Source organism: Oncorhynchus clarkii, chromosome 23 (assembly GCF_045791955.1).
Source record: "Oncorhynchus clarkii lewisi isolate Uvic-CL-2024 chromosome 23, UVic_Ocla_1.0, whole genome shotgun sequence".
In the NCBI taxonomy this organism is placed as follows: Eukaryota; Metazoa; Chordata; class Actinopteri; order Salmoniformes; family Salmonidae; genus Oncorhynchus; species Oncorhynchus clarkii.
The window spans coordinates 25,259,329-25,271,462 of NC_092169.1; the positions used below are offsets into that span (position 1 = coordinate 25,259,329).

At 41.1% G+C, this 12,134-nt stretch overlaps 1 protein-coding gene across 1 annotated transcript in view; it reads left to right on the forward strand.

The window, feature by feature from the left end:
* The window catches only part of LOC139381628 (cartilage acidic protein 1b), a 51,542-nt gene that overhangs the window by 17,465 nt on the left and 21,943 nt on the right, over positions 1 to 12,134 (forward strand). The window contains exon 4 of the mRNA XM_071125293.1: positions 957 to 1,113. Coding sequence (XP_070981394.1) covers positions 957 to 1,113 — 157 coding nt within the window. The remainder of the gene's footprint in view (positions 1 to 956; positions 1,114 to 12,134) is intronic.

Genomic DNA, 12,134 nt, shown 5'->3' on the forward strand with positions numbered 1-12,134 from the left:
GACCTAAGACAGGGAATTTTTACTAGAATTAAATGTCAGGAATTGTGAAAAACTGAGTTTAAATGCATTTGGCTAAAGTGTATGTGAACTTCCGACTTCAACTGTATATATTCTTAATTTCTTTAATTTTTACTTTTGAATTATGTGCGTTTTGTTTTCTAGGTATTATTACTGCGCTGTTAGATCTAGAAACACAAATATTACGCTGCACCTGCCGTAACATCTGCAAATCTGTGTACGCGACCAATAAACTTTGATTTGATGTGTGTGTGTGTGTGTGTGTAAGGGCCAGTGGGTAACTTAGCGCATTGTAATGGTAGTGTGTAATCTATTAGGGTGGTTCCGTCTGTGCCTTTATGTCTGCAGGGACCCTCACTGATAATGGAGTGTGAAATTAACCTCCAAAGGGATGAAGAGAAAGATGGAAGGAGGAGAGTGAGAGAAGGAGAGAGGAGGGAATGATATGGAGGGCTGGAGAGAAAAGAGAGGGAAGGAAAGAAAGATGGAGTAAGAAGACAGAAAGAGGGAGAGAGAAAGATTGTAGGATGAAAGAAAGAGAGAGAAGGGAGACGGGTAGAGAGGTGAAGAGAAAATTGTATGTGTGTGGGGAACTGAGTAGGTAATTAGGGAACAAGGATAAGGGTTGAGTTAGATGAGTGAAAGATAGGGGTCTAGAGTTCCAACCTTTTTGTGCAGTCAATGGTTCCAACTTTTCATGTCTCTCCTTCCTTATGGAACTGGATGTGATGCCATGGACAATGTTTGTTCACGTTGCTTACTAAAGTCTTATCCAAATAATTCCTTCTCCTTTCATATGGTACATATCGTTATGCCATCTTCTAAATACTGTTACAAACTTCACCTATGTTCTTCTCTTCATACATGGTTGTTTTAATAACCAAATTTACCAGCGGTAACTTAAATCTAACTCAAAGTCCATGTCTTCTTGTCTCTAGGGTACAGGTCGTTATGCCATCTACATAGCTAACTATGCTAGTGGTAACGTGGCTCCCCATGCCCTGATAGAAATGGATGAAGCTGCCAGTGACCTCTCCCGAGGCATCATCGCCCTGTCCAACGTCGCAGAGCAGGCTGGAGTCAACAAGTTCACAGGTAGATCTGTGTGTGTGTGCTTGTGTACCTATGCAGAGTTAGAGAGAGAGAGTAAAAGTGAGAGTACTAGAATGAGAGAGAGAAAGACAATTTGGGAAAAACGGAGGAGTGATAGAAAGGGAGGAAGAGACCATAATCCATTGCGTTTACACCTAAGTAAAATATAGAAGAATGTGCTATCGAGAATGACAGCAGTTGCTTTGCGAGGTCTCTCTACCTGAAAATGCATGATCTAAGTGATTGATAGTTGGTATTCAGCAGTCATAAAATTATTTAAAAACATTTTATTTAACCTTTATTTAACTAGGCAAAGGTAGGCCTTATTTACTTTGAAGAACTACTAAAATAGTGATTTTGTAAGACAGCATAGGCAGCAGCTCTGTAGAGATGAGAATGAAGTAATAAAGTAATCAAATAAAACAAATGTAATGCAACAACTGAAATAAAAGTAAAGTATTGTGAATAAATGATGGTTAATAAGTGATAAGCAGTAATGGGCATCACTACCATCATGGGACTTGTATTAATTGTTTTATTCTGTTTTGTTACATTATTCAACCCACATAATGCATACTGCATTTTCATGTTTAAAAAAATAATTGAAAACAGTGATTTAAAAAAATTATCAAACCGAAACCGAACTGAACTCAAAAATAACTAATTGCTTAACACTAGTTTGGGATAGTTAAACCATTTTCTAATAACAACGTATGCCTATTCCTGCACACTAAGAGTTCTTTGGGAAGGGTGATGGTTTTATGTGGAACCATAGTGAATCAAAGAACCCTTCAGTGGTTCAATCGAATATTTAGGGGTGTGGTTTGCTCACAGCTCTTATTGTGCAACTGAGTGAGAGTCATTCCAGTTGATCTAATCTGTTGTGTTATGCCATTACATGCTATATATGACTATGGCCATTGACTGTGTCTTGTGAAAGAGTCACGTATGGTCTTGTGTCAATTGAGAACGGTCGACTAAGTCAGTGGTTAACAATTTTCTCCTCAGGGACCCCCAGCTGTTCCAAAGCTAGCACACCTGATTCAACTTGTCAATTAGCACAATAATAACGCCTATGGAATTTTAACAGTATAGAATACAGAACCCTCTGGCGTAGTGGTTAAGGGCGCTGTACTGCAGCGCCAGCTGTGCCACCAGCGCCAGCTGCGCCCAGGCTCTGTCGTAACCGGCCGCGACTGGGATGTCCGTGGGGCGACACACAATTGGCCTAGCGTCGTCCGGGGTAGGGAGGGTTTGGCCGGTAGGGAAATCCTTGTCTCATCGCACACCAGAGACTCGTGTGGCGGGCCGGGCGCAGTGCGAGCTAACCAAGGTTGCCAAGTGCGCGGTGTTTCCCCCGACACATTGGTGCCGCTGGCTTCCGGGTTGGATGGCGCTGTGTTAAGAAGCAGTGTGGCTTGGTTGGGTTGTGTATCGGAGGACGCATGACTTTCAACCTTCGTCTCTCCTGAGCCAGTACGGGAGTTGTAGCGATGAGTCAAGATAGTAGCTACTAAAGGTTTCTATATAGCTCCCAAAAGGGTTGTAACCATAGTGGAACCCTTTTCTGGTGCAATTATATAACCTTTTTTTAATGGTCCTTAAGATACATGAGAGAGAGAGAGAGAGAGAGAGAGAGAGAGAGAGAGAGAGAGAGAGAGAGAGAGAGAGAGAGAGAGAGAGAGAGAGAGAGAGAGAGAGAGAGAGAGAGAGAGAGAGAGAGAGAGAGAGAGAGAGAGAGAGAGAGAGAGAGAGAGAGAGAGAGAGAGAGAGAGAGAGAGAGAGAGAGAGAGAGAGAGAGAGAGAGAGAGAGAGAGAGAGAGAGAGAGAGAGAGAGAGAGAGAGAGAGAGAGAGAGAGAGAGAGAGAGAGAGAGAGAGAGAGAGAGAGGGTTTTTTAGAGTGAAGTACATCGAAAAAATCAAAAGAAAACTGCAAGACTCAATAGAAGACAATAGAAGCAACAAACCAAAAAGACAGGATTCGGAAAAAGTAACTATTTTTCATAAAATTATACAGTTATCTTAGCTAGCTGAATTGTTAGCTGAATTGTTTACATGTTGCTAAGCAGTTGCTAAGGACTCTCCTGGAAGAAGCTAGCTAGCTTACAAAGAATAACAAAAAAATATCTAGTTAACAGAAGAAAGGAAGACAAAATAAGGACAGAAGAAAAAAGGAAAAGAAAAAAGGACAACAAAGTGAAACAGTCCTCTGAAGAAACAAGAGAGCATTATACAAGAAACAGCACTTCTATTGCAACATTGTAGCCAACATCACCAGCATTGCTATGGAAATTGTTTACCCACCAGACATCCAAACAGAGAAAGCTAAGAAAAGTTTCAAAGGTTTGTTGATGGGACAGAACCATGAATGCCTGTTTGCAGATCTTACCAGTTACAAAACAAGAGCAAATTTAATTTTTAATACCAATCGAGGGAACATATGGAAAAAGGTTATTTGCAACCATTTCCCTTTCTCAAAAAAGAGGGGCATCAGCCAAGGATGTCAGATCAGCATTTTTGAAGAAGCTGACCAGAGCAACACATATCAAACAGTAAACTTATATAATAATGGAACTGTATTGATACAAGGCAATGATTCAAGCCTCCAGGCTTTTGAGAATAGGTTTGCTACCCTAAAAGAAGACGCTGACATCATCTCAGAAAATGAGGAAAAAGTCAAGGAGGGAGATGGAGAAAAGCAGACCCCAATGGTCTCTGTGACCCAGCAGGAAGCCCTCAACGTCCCTTTACCTACCTCACCTGCAGCAGACAGAGTCAAGGACATGACAATTTCAATAAGAACACCTGCTATGCAACGTTTCCACAACACCCTCTCTCTAGTCGAAGCAGAGGTCATAGAACTCAGAGAGAACAAGCTTCAAGAGGAGGACACTGTCCAGAAACTCAAAGAAGAGATGAAACAGTTCAGGGAGGAGAGCAGAGCATCCATAGCTAAATTAGAAAGCAGAATGGACAAGCTGAGTCAGACAAATGATGACCTCAGAGACCATCTGAGCACAACAAGAAAGGAGCTCGAACAAAAAGAGAGGTACATTGACACCCTCAACCGGCAGAGAGTCATTGTGTCCTCTGCATCTAGAGAACATGTCCACCAGCTTGGTACAACACAAGCAGAACCTGAGACCAGCATGGCCTCCACTACACAGCCGGATGACACTGCACCAGCCTACCAGTCTGCTCCAGCCCAGGTCAACCTACCAGCCTCTCAGTCTGCTCCAGCCCAGGTCAACCTACCAGCCTCCCAGTCTGCTCCAGCCCAGGTCAGAATACCAGCCTCCCAGTCTGCTCCAGCCCAGGTTAACCTACCAGCCTCCCAGTCTGCTCCAGCCCAGGTCAACCTACCAGCCTCCCAGTCTGCTCCAGCCCAGGTCAGAATACCAGCCTCCCAGTCTGCTCCAGCCCAGGTTAACCTACCAGCCTCCCAGTCTGCTCCAGCCCAGGTCAGAATACCAGCCTCCCAGTCTGCTCCACCCAGACAATCACCCACAACTGCAATTCTAATTGATTCAAATGGGAAGTTCTTAGTCCAGGAAAGATTATTCCCTAGACACCAGGTGTATAAGTTCTGGTGTCCTACAACTGAGAGTGCAATGCAGCTACTCAGTCAGACCAGGATTGACACCCCTGACAACATCATCATCCACACTGGCACAAACGACCTTCATGCCAAAGGTGAAAATGTATCTGGGGCAGTGAGAAGAGTGGCAGAACGGGCACAGGCTATGTTCCCAACAACCAATATAGTTGTGTCCACCCTCCTACCAAGAAAAGACTTCCCAGAAAAGTTGATCGACAAAATAAATCAACAGATCACTGTGGACTGTGCCTCACTGCTCAACGTCAGAACGGCTCACCACCCCACTCTGACATGTCAACACTTATATGATAATATACATCTTGATCAGGACAGTATCAGAACCTTTGCCAAGGACCTAAAAGATGCAACACTTGGCAGGGACCCACACACCCATCACCCCAGCAACAAAGGTCCCCCGCCCCACCTTCTGAAACAACAGTACCTCCACCATCCCGAGGAGAAAAGAGCCAGACATGGCTTATTACAGCACAGCTCTACTAGACCAGGCCCATCACAACACAGCTCTACTAGACCCGGCCCTTCACAACACAGCTCTACTAGACCCGGCCCATCCCAACACAGCTCTACTAGACCCGGCCCATCACAACACAGCTCTACTAGACCTGGCCCATCACAACACAGCTCTACTAGACCTGGCCCATCACAACAAAGCTCTACTAGACCCGGCCCATCACAACACAGCTCTACTAGACCCGGCCCATCACAACACAGCTCTACTAGACCCGGCCCATCACAACACAGCTCTACTAGACCCGGCCCATCACAACACAGCTCTACTAGACCTGTCCCATCACAACACAGCTCTACTAGACCCAGCCCATCACAACACAGCTCTGACCACTACTCCAGGGTCGGTCAGAACACTGCCCTTCAGGGAAGTAGACCACATGATGCAGTCCACACCATGTATCAATTAGATCGTCAGCCTACATATGCTGAGGTAACCTCTGGCAGAAGACCCCTAGAACAATCAGAGATAGGAGAGGTGCGCCAACTACTGCAACTAATATGCAGACTACTGAGCTAGACAGTCCCTTTAATTCACACACGGGCACGCACACGCACACACACACACACACAAACACACAGGGTTGCAGATTGCACATAAAATAAGTACAGTGCAATCTTATTCCATTCTTATTAATTTGTTTACAAATATTCCTAAATGTATTGACACCGGTATTATAATAATTATTATATGTAATGGTGTGTGTGTGTGTGTGTGTGCGCGTGTGTGTGTATGTATGTATGTATGTGTGTATATGTGTATGTGCATGTATGTGTATATATGTATGTGTATATATATATATATATATATATATGTGTATATGTGTATATATGTATATATATGTGTATGTGTATGTATATATATATACATATATGTATGTGTGTGTGTGTGTGTGTGTGTGTGTGTATGTATGTATGTATGTGTGTATATGTATGTGTATGTATATATATGTATGTATGTGTATGTGTATGTATGTATATATATATGTATATGTATGTATATGTGTATGTATGTATATATATATGTATATGTGTATATATATATATATATATATATATATATATGTATGTATGTGTGTATGTATGTATATGTGTATATATATATATATATATATATAGTATTTTATTTTTTTTGTTTTTTTCGATGTACTTTACTCAAACCAGTGAATATCACTTATTATAAATGAGATCATTAACTATCAGCTCTTGGAATATCCAGGGCCTATACTCTTCACATTTTGGTTATAAAACAACTAATCCAGAATTGATTAAAAACATCAAGGGACAGGACATCATAATCCTACTGGAAACATGGTGTCGTGGAGACATAGATACTCAGTGTCCCTCAGGCTATAGAGAAAGTTTACTACCATCAATCAAACATAAAAATGTTAAACGGGGCCGAGACTCAGGTGGAATCATCATTTGGCATAAGCAGGACTTAGCACTGAATGAAATGAAAAAAGGTACCACTCACATTTGGCTAAAACTTAACAAAGGTACAATCTATTGTGACAATGATGTATACATATGTGCAGCTTATGCTCCTCCTTCAGATTCATCATATTATGATGATCAGTTTTTTGACAATCTCCAGACAGAAATCATTACATTTCAGGCGCAGGGTAAAGTGCTTCTTTGTGGAGATTTCAATGCAAGAACAGGTTCTGAGCCTGACTACACTGATGCGGGAGGTAACCACCACATATTTGGACACCCCTCCTTGTACAGTAGCCCTATTATAAATAATAGAAACAGTCCTGACCAAATACTGAACAAAAATGGAAAAGAGTTAGTACATCTCTGTCGAGCCTTAGGCCTGTACATGCTTAATGGTAGAATCAGAGGGGACTCTTTAGGTCAGTTTACTTACTGCTCAGCTCTTGGGACAAGTGTAGTCGATTATGCCATCACTGACATTGACCCCTCCTCCATTAGTGCATTCACTGTCAGACCACAGACACCATTGTCAGATCACAGTCAGATCAACGTGTTTCTGAAGAAATTAACCGGCAATATTCATTCAAAAAAACAGCCCAATAATCTTTACAACATAAACCAATCGTTCAGATGGGCTCCAAACAGTGCAGAGGCATTCATTGAAACATTGAACTCAAATGAAATGATGAACTCTATACAGTTTTTCAATAACTCACAGTACCAAAACAATAAAGATGGTGTCAATTCAGCTACCCAAAACATCAACTGCATATTCCAAAAAGCAGCATCGAAAGCAAATTTGAGAAAACCAAAGCAATGCAACATCAGAAGCAAAAATCAAAACGTTTCTGACAAATGGTTTGATAATGAATGTAAAACAATTAGAAAACACCTAAGACAAATGTCAAACAAAAAACATAAGCAGCAAAACAACCCAGAGCTACGATATGAATACTTTGAAACTCTGAAACAGTATAAACAAACACTGAAATGCAAGAAATTGAATTATACCAACAAGACACTTGATGAAATTGAAAACGCAATTGACCAAAATCAGTTCTGGGACATGTGGAACAATTTAAGCACAACAAAGCCACAAGAATTAGCCATACAAGATGTAGGAATTTGGAAAACTTACTTTGATAATCTATACAAAAACATCCCACAAAAAGACTTAAACCAGAACCAATTAGAAATTAAAGAAAAATTGAACATCCTGGAATCAGTCATTAAAAACAACCAAAATCCATTAGATTACCCAATAACCCAACAAGAACTAAATGAAAAGCTAAAATCTATTAAATCAAAAAAGGCTTGTGGTGTAGACAACATCAGAAATGAAATGCTGAAAAACAGCACACCTGAGTTGCAAAATGCTGTGCTTAAATTGTTCAACATGGTTTTAACTTCTGGCTGCTTCCCTGATGTCTGGAACCAGGGGCTCATCTCCCCTATCCACAAAAGTGGAGACAAATCAGACCCCAATAATTACAGGGGAATTTGCGTCAACAGTAACTTGGGAAAGATTTTCTGTAGCATTTTGAATTCAAGAATTCAAACCTTTCTTCAAGAAAAAAATGTAATAAGTAAATGTCAAATTGGCTTTCTCCCTAACCATCGCACTACTGACCATATATACACCTTACACACACTAATTAATAAACACGTCCACCAAAAAAAAGAGGGCAAAATCTTTGCTTGCTTTATTGACTTTAAAAAAGCATTTGATTCGATTTGGCACGAAGGGCTATTCTACAAAATTCTACAAAGTGGGCTTGGTGGTAAGGTGTATGACTTAATAAAATGTATGTACACAGAAAATAAGTGTGCAATAAAAATCAAAAACCAAAGAACAGAATTTTTTTCACAATGTCGAGGTGTGAGACAAGGCTGCAATTTGAGTCCAAATCTTTTCAACATTTATATCAATGAATTAGCAGACATGTTGGACCAATCTCCAGCCCCAGGACTCACACTATTTGACACAGAGGTGAAATACCTGCTATATGCTGATGACTTGGTACTTCTATCACCAACCAAAGAAGGTCTTCAACAAAACATTAATATTCTGGAGCAATATTGCCATAATTGGGCCCTGGCAGTAAATTTCCAAAAAACTAAAATCATGATTTTCCAAAAAAAACCCAGATGTCAGAAACAAAAATGTAAATTCACCCTGAACAACACCTTAATTGAACACACAAAAAATTACACCTACCTTGGTCTGACCATATCTGCATCGGGAAACTTTAATATGGCAGTGAAGGCACTCAAAGAAAAAGCCCGCAGAGCAATGTATGCAATAAAAATGAAATTATTCAAAATCAACATCCCAATTAGAATTTGGACTAAAATATTTGACAGTGTAATCCTACCAATAGCACTTTATGGAAGTGAGGTTTGGGGGCCACTCAATAAACTGGATTTTAAAATGTGGGACAAACATCCAATTGAAACCCTACATGCAGAATTCTGTCGGAAAATCCTACAAGTCCAGAGAAATACACCAACTAATGCATGTAGGGCAGAATTGGGCCGTTTTCCAGTAATAATGAAAATACAGAAAAGATCATTAAAATTTTGGCTACATCTAAATTCAAGTCCAAATTCGAGTCTGCAATTTAAAGCACTTCAAGCCCAAGAGCTGAGCCCAGAAACGAGCCCTCTCAGTCAGCTGGTGTTGGACCTCACCAACCAAGCTGACTCCAGCACTGCTTCAAAAGAAAGAATTCCAATAAACAAAATCATGAACCAATCAAAGGAATCATATTTACAATACTGGAAAAACGAAACAAAATCCCAAAGCCGACTAAATTGCTATCTGACCCTAAACAGAGAATATGAATTGGCTGATTATCTCTACTCTGTCAGAGATACGAAGCAGAGACAGATCCTTACCAAGTACAGGCTGAGTGACCACCGATTGGCAATAGAAACCGGCAGACATAAAAAGACATGGCTACCCAAAGAGGAGCGTGTATGTGGTCACTGCATGACAGGGGAGGTAGAGACAGAGATGCACTTTCTCCTTTACTGTGATAAATATTCCTCACAAAGAGATTCATTATTCACAGAAATGACTACATATATTCCACATTTTTACAAATTGAACCCAGAGGAAAAACTAAGAATACTCATGGGCGAAGGAGCAATGGCTCCTCTTGCAGCCAAATATGTATTTTCCTGCCATAGCCTGAGGGACACTGAATAATAACATCTGCATAGTAAACAGTAACTTACTTATTATTACTATTATTGTTATTACTATAATTATTAATGTTTACTGTAGACTGTTACCATTTTATTGTATTTATTTTTGTATTATTATTTACTACCATTTTATATTATTATTTGCTATCATTTATAATTTTGTTACAATGTATATTGTATACATTGTTGCTTTGGCAATATTGACACAATGTTTTTCATGCCAATAAAGCAGCTTGAATTTGAATTTGAATTTGAGAGAGAGAGAGAGAGAGAGAGAGAGAGAGAGAGAGAGAGAACTAGAATGAGAGAGAGAGAGAACTAGAATGAGAGAGAGAGAGAGAGAGAGAGAGAGAGAGAGAGAGAGAGAGAGAACTAGAATGAGAGAGAGAGAGAGAACTAGAATGAGAGAGAGAGAGAGAACTAGAATGAGAGAGAGAGAGAACTAGAATGAGAGAGAGAGAGAACTAGAATGAGAGAGAGAGAGAACTAGAATGAGAGAGAGAGAGAGAGAGAGAGAGAGAGAGAGAGAGAGAGAGAGAGAGAGAGAGAGAGAGAGAGAGAGAGAGAGAGAGAGAGAGAGAGAGAGAGAGAGAGAGAGAGAGAGAGAGAGAGAGAGAGAGAGAGAGAGAGAGAGAGAGAGAGAGAGAGAGAGCTAGAATGAGAGAGAGAGAGAGAACTAGAATGAGAGAGAGAGAGAGAGAACTAGAATGAGAGAGAGAGAGAGAACTAGAATGAGAGAGAGAGAGAGAACTAGAATGAGAGAGAGAGAGAGAGAGAGAACTAGAATGAGAGAGAGAGAGCACTAGAATGAGAGAGAGAGAGCACTAGAATGAGAGAGAGAGAGCACTAGAATGAGAGAGAGAGAGCACTAGAATGAGAGAGAGAGAGAGAGAGAGAGAGAGAGAGAGAGCACTAGAATGAGAGAGAGAGAGCACTAGAATGAGAGAGAGAGAGCACTAGAATGAGAGAGAGAGAGCACTAGAATGAGAGAGAGAGAGCACTAGAATGAGAGAGAGAGAGCACTAGAATGAGAGAGAGAGAGAACTAGAATGAGAGAGAGAGAGAGAGAGAACTAGAATGAGAGAGAGAGCACTAGAATGAGAGAGAGAGAGAGAGCACTAGAATGAGAGAGAGAGAGAGAGAGAGAGAGAGAGAGAGAGAGAGCACTAGAATGAGAGAGCGAGAGAGAGAGCACTAGAATGAGAGAGTGAGTGAGAGAGAGAGAGCACTAGAATGAGAGAGACAATTTGAGAAAAACGGAGTAGTGATAGAGTGAAAGGGAGGAAGAGAAAGAAACGAGACATAAAGGTGTTATAAGAGAGGAGAGATAGAGAGAGACAGAGACTGCCTTGTCAGCTGTTTACTCCAGTCAAAGTCATGAAGTGAGGGAGAGAAGAAGAGAAGGGCGACACGCACATACATCACCCTGGACTGGCTCAATGACATTACTCACTGCTTAGTAGAGCTGTGTTCGTGCGTTTGTGTGACAGGGAGTAGAACGGACAAACCCTGAATCCCAAATGTACTCCTTGCCCTCCTTAGGTCTAGATCTAAGAAGATTGGATAAGTGTAAGCAATATCATTGTTAGCTCCATATATTCCTCTGATAGGCAAGATATACCTATCCAATCCTCTTTGATCTACACAATTGTCTAGGAGATCAGAGATAGGGGTTGATTTGGTCTAGGTAAGCAGCTAAACCTTGCTAAACCAGGTTTTGTGGTCCTGGGATTGCACACAGGTATGGTGACCACTGCTGTAGGAAGGCATCCAAACCACTAGAGGGCAGAGTGTTCAGAGTGGGTAGATTAACAGTATACCATCACGGTTTCATAGTGATCTAGATGCCTTCATTTTACACTCATTAATCCCACTGGAGGAGGAACAGACAGTGAGGTTGTATTTTTAATCGTAACATCGTCCTGGGCGGGGGGTAGTTCATATTTTATGACCTAAAGGAGCAGTTGTGTTGTCTGAACTGATAGAGAGAGATAGTCAATCAACAGATATAAATCTGATACCAGGGTGACTCTGCAGATTTTAAGACTGAGTCCTGACTCCCCCCCCCCCCTACTCTCCTTGGTCCCTCGCTCTTCTTCCTTCAATCTGTGTTGTCCTGATGTAGGGGGGACAGATATTATACAGGGAGTATTTTGGGTGGCTAGTTCGACCCATTTCATTCAAGCCAGCATCGGTGCAAGATTAAAAGCAAAGTGATTTGAGCAATTAATACAAAAGGGCTTTTGGC